Source organism: Rhinatrema bivittatum, chromosome 4, assembly GCF_901001135.1.
Source record: "Rhinatrema bivittatum chromosome 4, aRhiBiv1.1, whole genome shotgun sequence".
Lineage (NCBI taxonomy): Eukaryota > Metazoa > Chordata > Amphibia > Gymnophiona > Rhinatrematidae > Rhinatrema > Rhinatrema bivittatum.
Window position 1 is genome coordinate 358,385,487 of NC_042618.1, and position 17,282 is coordinate 358,402,768.

Consider the following 17,282-nt stretch of genomic DNA (forward strand, 5'->3'; position numbering starts at 1 on the left):
AGTTTAGAAAGGTGGGTTTTGGAATTATGCAAATACTTTGCATTTTCAAAAGTGTGCGTTTTTCTGAAATATCTGGTGGGATAGTTTTCAAAGAGAAAATATGTACATACTTTTCCTTGGCAAACTGGTGTAAAGTCTATGAGTAAAACGTACCTGCAGTCTTTACCCCAAAGCGGGCAGTTAAAAAAAAAAAAAAAAAAAAAAAAGACCCCATAACATAAGCCATGTGGTCTTTTTCTGAGGTCATGTTTCTATCTAATCTCCTCATCTACACCAGCTACTCAGCTCTACAATCCGTTCTATTCCCTCAGAAATGCCCTGTGCTTATCTTCTGAATTCTGATATTGTCCTTGTCTCTGTCACCTCCACTGGACGGTTATTCTGTGCAAACACCATCCTCTCTGTAAAGAAATATTTTCTGCCGATAAGCAGGGCTGAATTAGATGTGACATTGGTGATGTCATCTGGCGGCACTAAATGGACCCATCTCTTAGCTGGTAGAGCTTTTGCCCTACTGGGCATGTGAGGGAATTCCCATGTGGGCATTGCCTTGTGGGCCCCCACTCTTTTTTTTTTTTTCCATCCGAGCACCAACATGGATATTTACCTCTATCTCTCTAATGTTTCTGTAAATTCTTCACACAAATATTTTCTTGTTAAAAGAGAGAGCAAGATTAAAAGTTATCTTGCTCTCTCAGCAGCCTCCAAACAGCACTTCTCAGGTCTACTTTTCCAAAAAAAAAAAAAAAAAAGAGACCACTTTTTCTTCAGGATGTCCAGCAAGATAAAAACCACTGTGAGAGGCTTTAAGGACTGTATTTGTGGTTGGAAAATGTCCATCACTGATGGACATGACTGCTACCCCTGCCTGGGACTGGATCATGATCAAGCCAACTGTTATGATTGTAGCCAGATGTCCCCCGATTCCCAAAAGTTGAACTGTGTAAGTCTTAGAGAAGCCATGATTTCTTCTCTTCCTAAAGTGCAGCCTTGTTTGCCTCTTTCAAGAAGCAGAAGTGCCTTCAAAATTTCTTACCAGGCCAATCCTTGGGGGTCGAATAAACATAAATGGAAAGCATGGAAGAAAGAGGCATCACTGTGCAGAGCCACTGGTGAAGAAAGACACAGTGGAGCTAGAAAAAGTGCAGAGAGCAACAAAAATGATAAAGGGAATGGAATATCTCTTGTGTCATCAGGATTAGGGGTGATTTCCAGTGAAAGTCAGGGCATATATATAAGGTTAGAAGTGATCGTAGAAACTAAACCCCAATTCACTTGTCACTAGTGGGCAGGACTATAGGCTGGTGAAATAAGTATACAATGCATGCCCTTAGTAGTGCTCTCATTTGTCAGTCATACTTCCTCCCATCATTGAAATACATTTAATCTGTTCACTGGCAAAGGCATATCTTGTTTAGCCCTTCCTTTGTCTCCTCTTCCTGCTAGGGGTGAGGAATCAAAAGGCTAAGACGAGCTAAACCTTCCAGGTGCGTGACCCCAGGTTTTACTATAATTAGAACTTTCTCTTCTTTACCAGAACCTGATGGACAGGAAGAGATACACATGAAGCTAATTTATCAAATTTAGTAAAAATTATTCAGTGGCCAGCAAAAATCTTAGTGCATACAAAATCAGTCTTGCTTAGGGGCCGAATAGTGCGCTCAGCGGAGCGCACTGCATAACCTGCAGTTGGACACGGGTTGTATAGGCGCTAACTAATCCCTTTATGCAATACAAGTACAGTCCTTATGCAATAAGGGGATTAGCATTTCTACAACTCGCGTCCAACGCGGATTGAGCTAATAGCGCTCATCACATGCAAATGCATGTGAATGAGGCTATTAGCTATTCACTCCCAGTGCAAAAAAAAAGTGCATCTAGGTCGCACATTTTAGCGAACACTCAGCGCCCACTTTCAGCGCAACTTTTTTGCATCGGCCCTTTAGTGTTTAATAGTTACTGTTTATTGCCAGCTCCCTCTTCCTGGGGAGAGAATGCCAAAAGTTGCAAATCTCTGGGCACTTTTCTCCAAAGTACATCTTACCAATAGGCCCCTTTTATGTATGTGTGTAGGTGACAGCCAGCACATTTGTTGCCGGTCAGTTCTTTGTTACATTCCCAATGTCCAGCCTGTATCTGTTCACACCGGTTCTTTAATTGCAGACCATATCCTCTCCTTTCATTTGCTCTTCAGTTTCACCATTTATATCCACCCCTTTCCTTCGGGCACAGAATTCAAATCCTGCCTCCATGCAGTACATACTGAGACACTCTGGCTGCTAATTCAAAGCATATGTCCTCCAGGGCTCCTTAGTGTTCCTTCTGTCTAGTGTAGCAGAGCTGGCCAGGCCCTACCACACAAGGATCAGTCATTGTTTGGACTATTCTTTGGGTTTCCACAGCTATGCATATTTCTAGAATCGATTTTTATACCATGGACAGCTCAGCTTGGTTCACTTCATCCTGACAATGTGTCAAGGTTGATATAATTGTCCTAGTTGCTACATGATTTCCCCTAAGAGTTTTTAAATTTTAGTTGCAAGACAATTCTCTAGCTATTGGCTACGTTTTTCTCAGCTAATGTCTGATTGCTATTGGCAACATCAGGTGCTCCACCACCACTCTACAAAATCTCTGATTTTCCTCTCAAAGCACTCTGGTTTCTTTGCCGATGACAGGTAACTCTGCTCAAGATGGCACCTGCAACCCCTTACAACACAATGCTATATTCCTGGTTTGTTTTTTTTGGTGAAAGGCACGATTAATAATTTGCTGGCCAAATAATTTCATCAATAGCACATCTCCCCCCTCAGATCTTATACAGGCAAAACACACTGCAGGATAACCCTGTTGAAATGACTTCTTATCAAAATGCACTAAAGATTTCCTCCTGGGAGTGTGTAGAGGGAAGTGGCCCCGACATGGGGTCATGATTGCTAGATGGCATTATAGGCTGTGCCAATACCAAGCTTGGGGTATTTGCTCTTCTATGTTATACGACAATATTGCATTATGTTTACAGCAATATGCCATATTCCCTAGAAGTTTATTTTGGGACGAGTGGAACAGAGGTCAGATGCAGACTTTGCCCAGATGGTAGGCTGTGTTTTGTTTAGACAGTTACAATGTTCATTACAAAGTTTGATTTGCAAGTCCATTAACTTTTCAGCTAGATGCAAAGTGCTTTCAGTATCGTATAGTGTTTCCAAAGCTTAAGAGAGGTGACATTGTGCGTCGTTGCTGGTTAGCTAGCTCTCTTCCGGTCTTATACAGGCAGTACACCCTGTTCTCATAACCTCAGCACTGCCTTACAAGTGAGGACTATTCTCTCTCCCTACATATAAGGGAGCAGCTTTCCTCAAACCTGTCAGATGCAGCTTGGCAGCTACTGAATTGGAGGCCTTAATATGTTTTGTGCCATTACACATTATGCACCATTTTGTTTGGATATGGGGCCTTGACATATGCAGCAACATGCGTTATGTTTCCAGCAATACGCTGCTTTAGGAAAATTTAATCATGGGCACAAGGATGTCTCAGCGATATGCGGCAGTAATAAGCTTGCGATATGGCTGCAACCAGGTGGTGGTGGGGGGAGTCCATAGCAAGTGAGGTTTCGCTGCTGTGGCAGGCAGGGCCACGTCCAAGGGCACACGGCAAGTGTTATATTTAAAACTGGTCAAGCCTAGACTACCAAGTAGCAGGTATTCTTGCTTCTATGTTGTACATGTGAGTGAGAACACAGACAAGTTGCCTGTAAGTTTTAGGCTTTGTTGGCCAGGATTGGCCTGCTCATCACCTCATAATTTTTGGCATAAGTGACTCCTGTGCTTTTACGGGCTGGTAGGTTGTAGCACCACAGAAAACTTTCACCATTAACCAAGGATTCGAGTTTCAGGATATCTTGAGGGGTGAGACTTCAGCAGTCCTGCTGAATGTTGCAGTGGCATGATAATTATTGAGCCTTTGTGAATCGAAACTCAGCAAGTGAGGGTGTGGTCACTCTATGGGAATTGTAAAAGTTAGTTGGACTAGTTTATATTTTGTGAGTGAATAATTGTATGCAATAGAGCAGGGGTGGGCAATTAATTTTCCCATGGGGCCGCATGAGAAATTGGGATGGTTTTAGAGGGCCGGACTAATATAATTAACTCAGTTCTCAATAGCCCTACTTATGAAAAGACAGCAGTTTACCACCAATGCATGTTCTCTGAGAAAACACAACAAATAAGACCGATACAAACGCTTACATGCTAGCAAAATATCTCATCTCGGTAACAGACACAGAACCGACCTAACATACTCCCAGGATCTGTAGTAATGCACATAAACTAATCCGCACACAGTTACACCTGTATTATGGAATACACTCAAACAGGAGCAACCCTATCTATGAAAAGGCAACACTACAAATATTAAATCAGGTCCTAAAAACCAATACACCTCTTATTAGGAAAACAGAACTAGCAAGCACTATAGATCCCCACACAGAAATAATTGTAAAACTATACTAATAAGCAGAATAAATGTTTCAAAACAGCTATGAACAGAATAACATCCAATAATTAAAAACTCATAAAAACGATTAAACATTCTCCAAACACCAATAAAATATTTCAAAAAAGCAGACATCACACAATTAAAATGGCAGTCAAGAAAAATAAACTTAAAGCCACCTTTACTTACCCCCTCCAGCAGCTCTCCTACTCCCCTTCCCTGCAGGCCGTGGCACACACCAGAAGCAGCAGTAGAAGCTAAGCTCTATACTTATGGTCCTCTTCCTTAGTGCCCATGTCTCTCTCACACACACACCATACCAGTCATGCCCCCATGACCAGTTTCTGTCTCTCACACACCAATCATCTCCCAAACAGTCTTTGGCACACACACACCAGTCACCTTCCTGAACAGTTTCTCTCATGCCATACACACACACACACACACACACACACACACACACACACACACACACACACACAGGCTTCCCACTCCCGTGTTCTACTTACATATATGGTCTTCTCACTCTCATAATCACTTTCTCTGTCTCTCTCTCTCTCACACACACTCACCAGTCTCTCACTCCCATGCTTGTTCTCTCCACATGCACAGGCTTCTCATTCCCAAAATCACTTTCTTTCTCTCTCTCACACACACACACACCAGTCACCTGATCTCACTCATGCATACACACACAGGCTTCCCACTCCCAAGTTCTCTTTCAGATATACATGCTTCTCCCTCCCATGCTGTGTCTCACACACACCCAGGTTTCTCACTCTCATGCTCACTCTCTTCACATGCACAGGCTTCTCATTCCCATAATCACTTTCTCTCTGTTACACACACACCAGTCTCTCTAATTTCCATGCTCACTCTCCACGTGCACAGGCTTCTCATTCCCTGAATCACATTCTCTCACATTCACACACACCAGTCTTTTTCTCTCACACACACAGTCTCCTTACCAAGCAGTCTCTCTCTCTCATGCATGCACACTCACCCAGGTTTCTCACTCCCACAACTCCAGGCTTCTTACGCTCATGCTTTCCCACATACCCAGACTTCTCACTTCCATGATTTTTCTCTCACACACACACACACACACACACACATCAGTCACCTCCCTGACTAATGTCTCACACTCTCACATACACATCAGTCATCTCCCTGAGCAATCACTTTCATTGTCTCTCACATACACACACATCAGCTCTCTGACCAGTTTCTCTCAATCACACGCAGGCTGGCTGCTTCTCACTCTCTCTTACTCACTTCCTCTTCCCCCCCCGAGCACAAATGGGAACTGCAGCAGCCCCCGCAGGCCAAGAAAGAAGAATCCCATCGGCCGCGGGAGGCTCCTGCTGCTGTCTCCTTTCTCGATTACCGGCTGCTTTAATTGCTCGGGGACCGACGCTGCAGCCGACGCGGCACGGCTCTTTCTCCTTCCCGCGCACCGCTCCGAGTATCACTTCCTGTTCCGGGTCACGGGAGGGGGGTGCAGGCACGGGAAGAAGAAAAGGCCAGCCGCGGGTGCCACACTTCTAACACCGCTGCCGTTACCACTGGGCTTGAACGTGCTGACAGCCCAGCGGCAACGGCAGCGGAAGAGACCGGGAGACCGCGGACCGGCAAAAAACTCCCGCGGACCGGTGGTTGGGGACCCCTGAAAAAAGACCAGCGGAACTGTGACATACTGGTATGTAGGAAAGAAACTTGAGCGAAGGCACGCTGCCCGATTGGCCGGTGCTGGCCAAGCCTTGCCCAGCACCTGCCAATCGGGCAGCGTGCCATCGCTCGAGTCACTCCCTCCCCCCACCGGACGCTGTAAAAAAAAACAAACCAGTTCATTCTCTGCTCCCTCGCTCCCCGATTGGCCGGCAGCTCCCTCGCTCCCCGATTGGCCGGCAGCAGTTCATTCTTCGCTCCCTCGCTCCCCGATTGTCCGGCAGCTCCCTCGCTCCCCGATTGGCCGGCAGCAGTTCATTCTCCGCTCCCTCGCTCCCCGATTGGCCGGCCAATCGGGGAGCGAGGGAGCGGAGAATGAACTGCTGCCTTCCCTCTGCAAGGGAAGGCAGCGTGCCTCATTCCCCGTCTGCTCTCAGTAGTGGGCGGGCCGGATTCAGACCGTAGGCGGGCCGGATTCAGCCCGCGGGCCGCCCCTTGCCCAGGTCTGCAATAGAGCTATGCTGCAGCCATATCCATCCAATAAAGATCCTTCTTTTGATTTCTGTTTGATGTAGGTTTTGTTTCATAGGTATGATGAGTAAAATGTGGGTGGGAGTTGGGGTTGGGGGGAAGGAGCATGTGGGATAGGCTAGGGTGAGGAGGCGAGTTGGCACTTCAAGGTTGTATTTCTCCTTTTCAAAACTTGTCATGCAAATTAATGCCAAAAGTATTTTTCTGGCAGTACTTCCAGGGTGGATGTGTGTGTATGTTTTACAGTGTAGACTGTAGACTTCTATGAGCAATCCACAAATGCTCACAGAGAAACTCCATTGCTTTGCCTGGAGCTATTTCCAGTGCAACTGCTTTGTACATTGCCAGTCTAATCTGTCCCAGGGTCAAAAACCCTGGACTCCAAACCAGAGCACTAACCACTGCATTGCTGGTTTGACCTCGGATAATTTAAATATGAAGTGTGAGCTGTTTTTTTTTTCTTCCGATTAAAAGCAGTACCAGTTTATTTTATTATCAGCTAATTAACCTTCTTTCCGAGGTTAAATTTGTTGTTTGGGGTATTTTTTTGGCTTTGATTTAAGCTGTCAAAGGAAAGCAGTCCTTTGATTATTTCAAAGCAAAACACTATTAAGTTTTATCTTTGTGTTATAATTCAAAGGGAAGCATGCCAATGCCTACAATTAACTGAGCCCATTAAAACAAGAGATTTACATGAATTCATTATTTAATATTGAAAGATGGATTAATTGGTGTTGGAGGAATATATTGAAAATCAATATTAAGTATGCCCGTTTTTCATTTTGGCTGCACAACTCTGTCATAATGCTGTTGAAATAATGGAATGTATATCTTGATGATCATAACTTTTTTTTTTTTTTTTTTTCCATTTCTTTGGGAAGCTTATGTTAAGATGTGGGCGTTAGATTGAACTCGATGCTGGGGAAAGCGACAATATGCTTGTTTGAACTAGCCTAGACTCTTTAGATGCCACAGCGCAGGGTCATGCTACAGCCAGTTTGTGTTAAATTGTATTAGTGTTTTTTGTTTTTTTTTTAATTGAAATCCTACTATGTAATTCTCATGAGTTGTGGGTTATTTGCACTCTCAAATAGCTGTTTCCTTAAAATTGGAGGCTTTTTAAATGTATATAATATGCTATTTTCAAAAAATGTACAGATACTTCTAATAAATGAAGAAGGGTGTGCATTTTTACAAGGCAGTTATTTCTTACATTTTGCATACATTCTACTTCTGTGCAGTTTCTTTGAAACTAAAGATTTTATTCTATAGATTTACTTACTGTACAGAGAGAATGTATGTTTTGGTTTTTTTAATGCGGGGCCCTCTAATTTTGCGCTAACCCCCTCCCCTACCTTAATGCTTGAATAATGTGAAAGTCAGATGGATCAATCAATGATTTTAGCACCCTAAATGCAGCTTCATAAAAGCTGATGATATAAGAGATCTTATATGAGGATGCATAGACAGGTCATTATTAATAATCACTCTTAAATTTCATACTGATACTATAGTAATTATACCCCGATGATGATCTCCTTCTGCTTCATGTGCTTTCCCCTCATGAGCGGTTGGTTGCAAACTTATATAGACTATAAACTCTCATTAGTGTCTTTAAGGCTGGTGTATCTTGCTTCCTCTCTGGCTTAATTTGTCCCGCTTAAATCTCAGAACCCTGACACTTCCTGATTTTGGCCCTTTCACATTAAACATATAATAAAGTGATGCTAAAAAACCTGCTTTAATTGTTTTAACTAAATTGTAATCTCCCTGGAACAGGAACTTTCTTTTGTATTTGCCTGGTACTGCGTATGCTCAGTAGTGCTATAGAGTTAAGTAGCAATAGTAGTAGGTTTTTTCTGTGCCTAGGACTCCTGTACACTACCTTAGTGAGAATGTGCCTTCTAGCAGCTGAGAATAGAGATGTCATTGAGAAGTGTAGTTAAGCCAAATAACAGTAAGAATAAATATACTTAGTGTGTTTGATTGTGCTGAATAGGGGCACATTACCTACGATACTGTAGTTTACAGCAGTAGGAACTATTGTAGCAAATGGTCTGCAAATCTTAGTGAGAGGCAGACATTACCACAGTAGAGGTGGCTGCCTTCCCTCTTTCTCTCTAGGCTTCAGCATAGTGCTCTCAGGTTCTGCCTACCACAAAAGACAGCAGACTCAAATAAGCATCTGTTGCATTGCAGCCCTCTGGCCTGAGTCACAGGGTCTGTGATTTACCTTTTCCTTCTAATCAAACATTTCTTCTACTTGTTTTCTGATAGACTTAAAAATCTGAGTAAGAATAAGAGGAAGCTGAAAAACGTATTTTGTATTTATAGAGAAAAATTGTCTTCCCAAAAGCATAAGCATACAGCAAAACTGCACTAAAACCTGCATACATTATTTACTTTAATATGCCTAATAACTCAGAATTAGTTGCAATTTGAGCCTTACCTGTTCCCTGTACTGTGATGAATAATTTTAATTCTGTTTATTATTTTGTCCATTGAAAATGTGATACTGTTTCAATGTTTTTGTTTTTTTTTATAACCAGGTGGTTTGTGTGGGATCGATGGCAGAGTTGAAAGAGCTGACAGGAACGAAGGTGACAGATGTCCACAGGGAAAGGTTAGTCACCAGGAATATGCATGGATGGTCCTAGTTTTTTTTTAGCTAGCATTGTGGGAAATAAAATAGCCATTCTGTTAAGCTCTAGAATATGATTTTAATAAAACTTTGTGCTTGATTTAATTTTTTATTGTATGAATATTCCAATCCTGGCTTTAATTTGTGTAGTTATTTCATAGGTACTAAAATACACTTTGGTTTTAGTGAATTTTATTGAAATCTATTTTTAGAGCATAAAATAAGTTCCTGGTTCTTCAAGTTAATGAGTAGCAAAATAGGAATTCCTTTACAATTTTTTCTTTATTTCCAGAATTAAAATTTTTGGTGCTTTAAACTAACAAATTCTGCAAGCTTTCAGAGTTGCATCTTCAAAACTGCATTTCCAGATATTTGACCAAAAAGTGTGCTCCTTGAATTATACCACTGCTGTTGCCATGAATTTAGACTGATGTGTATTGGGAATGATTTCCTATTTTAAAAAATGTTTGACCTGGCAGTTTCCTTCTGCTTCTTTTGGGCTCATAGTTCACTCAGAATTTTTAGTTTCAGCCCTGATATAGCATAAAAGGGAAACGCTAGCCAGCGTTGGCTTTTCTAAACTGGCTTTTTCACCTTGGGCAATTTTGTTCACAATCAGTCTAGCAACTTGAGGATTTCATTTGGGAAAAAGAGGACTATCACCGTCTGGGGACGAAAAGCTTTGCTATTAACTGACGAGTTGTTAGGAATATATGCTTTGTTAGCAACTTAAAGATTCAACACTGGAATCTAAGGACCATTGCTACTAATTAATCTAAGAACTTGTATGGTTTGGATATTTTTGAAACTGGGTACAAGCCATACACCTTCTCATGCACAGCCTGTTTAGTTTTGTGGTCTGTTTTTAAATATGCATAATTTTTGCCTTGTTTGAAAGATAGAAATATCACTTTTTCACTTATTTTTCAAAAAAAATATAAATTTGAGAAATTATTTCTAGATCAAGAGTATTAACAAATGAGTGAGGTTTTTTTTGTAAATGAAAACTTAAGAGGTGGGAGTTTTGGACCAATGAGTGAACAAAATAGTATGCTTTAAGTGAGTATTCACATGCATACTTTGCCTGAGGTCTTTCCTTTCTTGGCTACAAATCAGTTTTTTATTTTGCAATTTAGAATTGTTTAATTAGTGAAGGTTTTTGTGCATTGCCTCCATAAAATTCCCATCTCTGCCTAGCCAAGGACTATAAGTCTGGCCTGGGAATCAAACCCGGGTCTTCTGCATGGCAGTATGCAGTAGGGATGTGAATCGGGCTTCGGACGATTGAAAATATCGTCGATATTTTCAAAATTGTCAGAAATCGGGGGCTCCCCCAAAACGATAGGAAAACCCCACGATATTGTTCGTGGGGGTTCTCTTATCGTTTTTGGGGGAGGGTGGGAAAAAGGCGCACAAAAATAACCCCTAAACCCACCCTGACCCTTTAAAACTAATCCCTTAGCTTCCCCCACCCTCCAAAAAACTTTTTACAGGTACCTGGTGGTCCAGTGGGGGTCCCGGCAGCGATCTCCCGCTCCCGGGCTGTCGGCTGCCATTAATCAAAATGGTGCCGATGGCCCTTTGCCCTTACCATGTGACAGGGTATCCATGCCATTGGCTGGCCCCTGTCACATGGTAGGAGCACTGGATGGCCCGTGCCATTTTTAAAGATGGCGCCGGCCATTCCGGTTCCAATTTACATCTCTAGTATGCAGTATAGCAGCTGAGCCCTCAGGCTGGACCAAGAGTGATTTCTACTCTCCCTCAAGTTCTGCAATCTGCCTTATCCCTCTTTCTTCACCCTTCCCTTCCCAAACTTGTTTATGCACTATTATAAAGCTTTTTACCATATTTACTTTTCCCACCGAACTTTTAGATGGGCCAAAAAGACTCCATCCCAACTCAGTGCTGGCTAGAAGGATTTTCCCATGGATGGAGTTTAATTGTGGTCCTTGATTTGAACTACTTTGATCCCATAAAAGCTGGCATACAAATGTCAGTCCCCATTTTCTTTTGAAAAGGGATAATGTTTAAACTATATTCTGTAATAGTAATAGTCTCGATTTGTCTGTTTAAAAAAAAAAAATTAGTGTATGAAAAATGATAGTAATGAGAAGTGAGGGTGAGAATGAATATCAAAACTGTAAAATGAGAGGATATGGGTCTTCTGAAGTTGTGTAAGGTGGATAAAATAGTTTTATCTGGAGGCAAAGTATTAGAGTGCTGCAAGATTAGAGAAGAACAGTTGTGGTCCTGCTTCACAAGATGGTAGCAGATAAGAGGTTGGAAATTACAGGCTGGTTAGCCTCACCTCGGTGGTGGGAAAATTAATAGAGACTTTGCTGAAGGAAAGGATAGTGAACTAATTACAATCCGGTGGGTTGCTGGACCTGAGGCAGCATGGATTCACCGTGGATAGGTTCTGTCAGACAAATCTGATTTGTATTTTCACTGGGTGACATGAGAATTGGATCAGGAAAGAGCACTTGATGTGATTTTACTTGGATTTCAGCAAAGCTTTTGACGTGGTCCTACATAGGAGGTTCTTGAATAAAATGAGAAGCTTGGGAATGGGTGCCAGGGTGGTGGTATGGATTACAAAATGGTTGAATGATGGGATACAATATGTAATGGTAAATGGAACCTGCCCTGAAGAGAGCACAGTGTTAATTGGAGTACCTCAAAAATTTGTTTTGGAACTGGTTCTGTCCAGTTATCTTCATGAGAGACCTTGCCAGAGGGGTTAGTATCATCCACAAAAAGACAAACCTTTTTCCTTCTAAGATCTGCAACAGAATGGACATGCCTGAAGGAGCAGAAAGAATGAAAAGTGATTTAAGAAAGCATGAAGAGTGATCAAAGATTTGGCATCTGGGGTTCAATACCAGGAAGTTCAGAGTCATCTATCTGGGGAGCAGTAATTATGAGATGGTTTTATTGTATTTGATTGCTGTGTATTGTAATTTGTTTTGGTTTTGTAAACAGCTTTGTGACAATGTGGATTTGCAGTATATCAAAAAATTCTGACTACTTCTTGATGCTTATAGTTGTGTCTCTGCTTTGAAATGCACTAACTAGCAGAGAGAATCAACAGGAACTGCTGAATTTATTCTTCAGTATGTGAATTAGTAAAATTGAACATAGGTAGGGCCAGTTCACTTGAAGGTGAAATTTAAATACTGGGCATGTAAGATACATGCATGTCCACCTTATTTTAAAAGCTGCCTACATGCACGTGTGTCTCCCAATGCACAAATATCTCAATTGGAACGAAAAAGAGGTGGTGTGTGGGCAGGGCACAGGTGTTCCTGGGCGAGGCCAAGAGAAATGTACATAAATACGTGCCTGGGCTTGCCTAGGTCCAGTGATGTGAAACTGTACTTCTGCTATGGAGGAGGTGTAACTTAAAAAAAAAAAAAAATCTGACCTTGAGGGGTTTAAAGGGTCTGGGGTAACTGGGGAGAAGCCAGGCTATTAAATCAGGGGAGTTTAAAGGATCTAGCGGTACACTAGATGACCTGGTATAACTGATTATGGCATGGATGTGCGCTGGTTTTAAAATTCCCCCACTTTCATGACTCGCACTCGTATGTGTGCACCCAGTTGCAAAATAGGGTGCACACATATACGCACGTCTGTATGTATGTTATAAAATAGCCACATCGCTGGGTGCATGCAGACGTATGTGTTAATGTGTGCCCATGCCCTGCTTTGAAAGTTAACCGTCCCTGTGTACGCTTTTGAGGACAGTTGGTTACACCAGAACTTTAACTGGCAGATTTTAAAAGACCTATGTGTGCCAAAGCCGGGAGATACGCTTGTTTCTTGGGCCGGCATGCACCATGCGGATTTTAAGAATCACCCGTGTATGTGCGTATCTACCAGGATGCGCACAAATTAAAAAAAAAAAAAGTTCAAAATGAGGCAGGGAATGGGGAGAGGAACTGGGGTGGGGGGGGGGGCGAACTTGGAAAAGGGTAAGTAGCCTATGCCCGCACCCCTTAAAAATTCCCCCCATGTACGCAGTAGTCGCGGAATTTGCACGCCTATCCTGAGTCTATATAAAATTGAGCGCACATGTATGCATGTACACCCGATTTCATAACATACATGTATATGTGCGGGTATGTTATAAAATGGCTGCATCCATTTGTGTGAGCCAGCATCCCATGTTCATGTGCGCGGGTCTTTTAAATTCATTTTTGTTTTGAATTGCTACAGAAGTACAAGGGGGTGGACATTTATCCAACTAAGCTATTACATATTTTTATTCCTACTTCATTTTCTAAGGAATTTTGTAATATATTTTTCACTTGGCAGTTGTGGGATAGAATGTGTGGATGCTTAGAACAGACATTGATTTAATGCATTTTACTTCCAGGATTTAAGGCAACAAATGGTGAATATTTTGAAGTGGATATAAATTTTCTATAGCCACTGCACCTTGGCTCCCTCAAAACGATGAACCTTGGCACCTTCAAAACGGCAGACCTTGGCACCTCCAGTTTTAATCATCTTTAGCTTTAACCCACATTGATATTGCACTGTATACAATAATCTGTATTGCACTATTGTACCATGTAGCAATCCCTTCCTACATGTTTTCTTTTTCTTATCTGTTCTTTCTTCCAGCATTAAGCTTCCAAGTTTTTTACTCCTTGTTAATTGTAACTTTGCCTTATTCTCCTCTATTGTTGTTATCCTCAGTTATTTGTCTTAGTTATCCCCTTGTTCTTTGTAAACCGATCCGATATGGTTTTACTATGAAGGTCGGTATAAAAAAGTGTTAAATAAATAAATATATATCTGGATATAAATATAAATAAGGCAGCCAGCAATATAAGGAGGTAAAAGAGCACTAAAAGAAGCTAAAATATACCAGTCAATCCTCATGTTTTCAGAACAGGCAATACCTTTCTACAGTTTCTCAGGAAATAATGAACAAAAGCAAGATATTAATATGGAAACTATGTAGGTCGCAACTGATGAAGAAAAGCTTCCTAATATATCATGTGACTCTTCAAAAGTTATGAATATCACATTAGTGCCACTGTGTTTAGGAGAAGACTAAAAAAAACCCCATCAGAAATAATACTATAATATGTTACTTGATTCTTTGCAAAACACATGAATTTGGACTAAACTGGTAACAGATTGTCTCCGTCAAGAAATTATTCTATCCGGTATTCTGATTTTTGAAGACTTGTGGAAGCTAGCAGAGTCCATTCCAAAGGATGTTAGTGGGCATACGTTTGCTGAATTTCTTTTCAAATGTAAGGTTTTCAATAGAGAACAAATACCAAGGGTCTGGCTCATTTGGAATCTTGCAATGAACAACAACATTCTCTTCTTATTGATATTTAGGAATCAAAGTGGCTAAATATCAAGTGAGTTTGTCCTTATTTCACCTTTGGCTGTTTTGGAATTATAATTTGGAATTCTACCAGTTGAATGCTGTTATTATATGATGGCTATCTGAAGGGAGACAAACGATGTAGTATGCTGGCAAAGAGTGAAGGGCATTCAAATGTGAAAAAAAGGACATAAGCTGTATAATACTTTGAACATGAAAAGAGCATAGAATGTAAAACTAGTTACTAGCAGTGAGAGGAGTTAAGGCAATCCTTGTCAAGTGGACATGGATTGGACACTGTGCTTCAATAAGAGAAGCAAAAGATTGAAAAATAATGGAAAGATTGTTGGAACTCCATTATCTTATCTTGCTTCAAAAGGTTTAGCATTCCAAGGAGTTAATAATTTGATAGATGACCCATACAATGGCAACTTTCTTGAAACTTTTGAGTTAATAGGTCTAACAGAAGGCAAAACTATGCAAGGGGGACAGTTCATTATCTCTCATGGGAGAATCAGAACTAAATTATTGAATTATGTGGAAAGAGTGTGCAGAGGGCCATCCTTATAGAGGGAAAAGGCTATTTAGTTTATCAAATGTGTGTGTCTTCTTTTTTCCATGCAGAGTAGCCATTTGGTTTAAGGAGCTCCACAGAGATTCCTGACAGGAATTTTCCTCATGGAATTACTACAAACTTTCATACCCCACAGGGGTCCCCCTTTCGAATTTCTGCTCCAGTGGTACTCCAGTAAGTTTTTTTTACCTGGTTCCGGTCGATTCCCGTCTAGTTTGGCTCTCGTGGCCTACCGCGGCTCAATTTTTTTTCAAAGCCACGGCGTCGGGGTTCCGGCGGTGTCCGGACTGTACTCGCACCATGTCCATAACAGACCCTCATAAAGTCTGTGCAATGTGCCTTGGGTGTGAGCATGATGTCCTGACTTGCACCCAATGTGCCTTAATGACACCAAAAGGTCGCAAAGCCAGAATGGAGAAAATGGAACTTCTCTTTCATTCCCAAACTCAGACGCTGTCTATTGCATCGACGTCATCCGAACTGACGCCGTCCACTTCGTGCCAGCATCGGGTACCGGCCGGTGACTGTCCGGCATCGACGACTTCCCGGCCATCGACAACCTCTACTCCCCCTCAAGATCGAGGGGATCGTGTAGAGAAACATCGGCATCAACACCAAAAGCCTTGGAGCATCGATGAAGGAAAATTGACTTCGCCATCGAAGAAATCCCGTCTAGAAAAGGCATCGACCCTTTCTGGGACCGGGTCACTGAGGCAACCCTCACTTGGACAGGTATCGGGAGCTGTGACTCCGCCTGTAACGGTGGTCCCTCCGGCTATGCCTCTACCTCCTTTTTTCCTTCCGGAGTTGGGGCTGCTTGCTCCAGGTCTCCGTGAAGAGCTGGACTGGAAAGTTTCAGGAGGGCATCGATAAGGTGATGCATAGGTTGCAAGTTCCTCCAACGCAGACACCGGTGCCGATTGTAGAACCGACCACAGATCCCATTCCAGCAGCATTGGCACTGCTGCTCTCGAAGATGGAAGCGCTTATAGCCACTTTTCCACCGATGGATCCTGGGTCACCGGTGGCTCCGGTGCCTTCTCCACTTACTCTTCCATTGGGAGGAGAAACACTGTTCCGTATTCCTTCATCAGGAGTCCTGCCGATGCCTCAGCCATCGATGCCGATCCGGCCATCGGCACCACTGATCCATCCATCGATGCCTGCACCAGTGCCCTCAATGCCTTCATTGGTGCCTCTAGTACTTTCCTCAATGCCTTCAGAGCCGAGATCAGGACCTTCAGGAATACCATCGTCCCGTCCTTCTCAGGTTCCTAGAGGGACAGGTGCTGATCCTTATGACACCTGGACTGACTATTCATCTCAAGACACCGAAGCTTTACATTCTCCTCCTCCTCTTACAGAAAGCAGGAAGTGTTCTCCTCCAGAGAACTTGTCCTTCATAAATTTTGTGAAGGAAATGTCTGAGTTGGTTCCCTTCCAATTACAGACTGCACAAGATGATAGGCACCAAATGATGGAGCTGTTACTATTCCTGGATGCTCCCAAGGAAATAACCTCCATCCCTATTCATCAGGTTCTTTTGCATCTTCTCAAAAAGAACTGGGAACACCCTGGTTCGGTAGCTCCGGTCAACCAAAAGGCAGATACCACTTACTTGATCCAGTCAGCCCCAGGGTTCCAGAAACCTCAGCTGGATCACCAGTCCGTGGTAGTAGAGTCTGCCCAAAAGAGGGCACAACGCTCAAAACCCCACTCTTCCTCCCCCCCCCCCCCCCCAGGTAAGGAACAGAAGTTTCTGGATGCCATTGGCCGGCGTGTCTTCCAGGGATCAATGCTCATCTCTCGGATCGCCTCTTACCAGCTGTATATGACCCAGTATAATAGGGTCTTATTCAAACAGATACAGGACTTTGCAGAGTCCCCTGCCTCAGCAATTCCAGGAACAGCTTCAAACCCTGGTACACAAGGGTTTTGAAGCAGGGAAGCATGAAATAAGATCCTTTTATGATATCTTCGACACTGCTTCCAGGGTATCTGCAGTTGCCATTTCTGCA

General features: G+C 42.5%; 1 protein-coding gene across 2 annotated transcripts in view; it reads left to right on the forward strand.

Annotated features, from left to right (window-relative positions):
* Window positions 1-17,282, forward strand: part of IARS (isoleucyl-tRNA synthetase) — a 600,554-nt gene that overhangs the window by 188,730 nt on the left and 394,542 nt on the right. For both annotated transcript variants that reach the window (XM_029600767.1, XM_029600766.1), the window contains exon 15: window positions 9,246-9,319. In XM_029600767.1, the coding sequence (XP_029456627.1) occupies window positions 9,246-9,319 (74 nt within the window). The remainder of the gene's footprint in view (window positions 1-9,245; window positions 9,320-17,282) is intronic.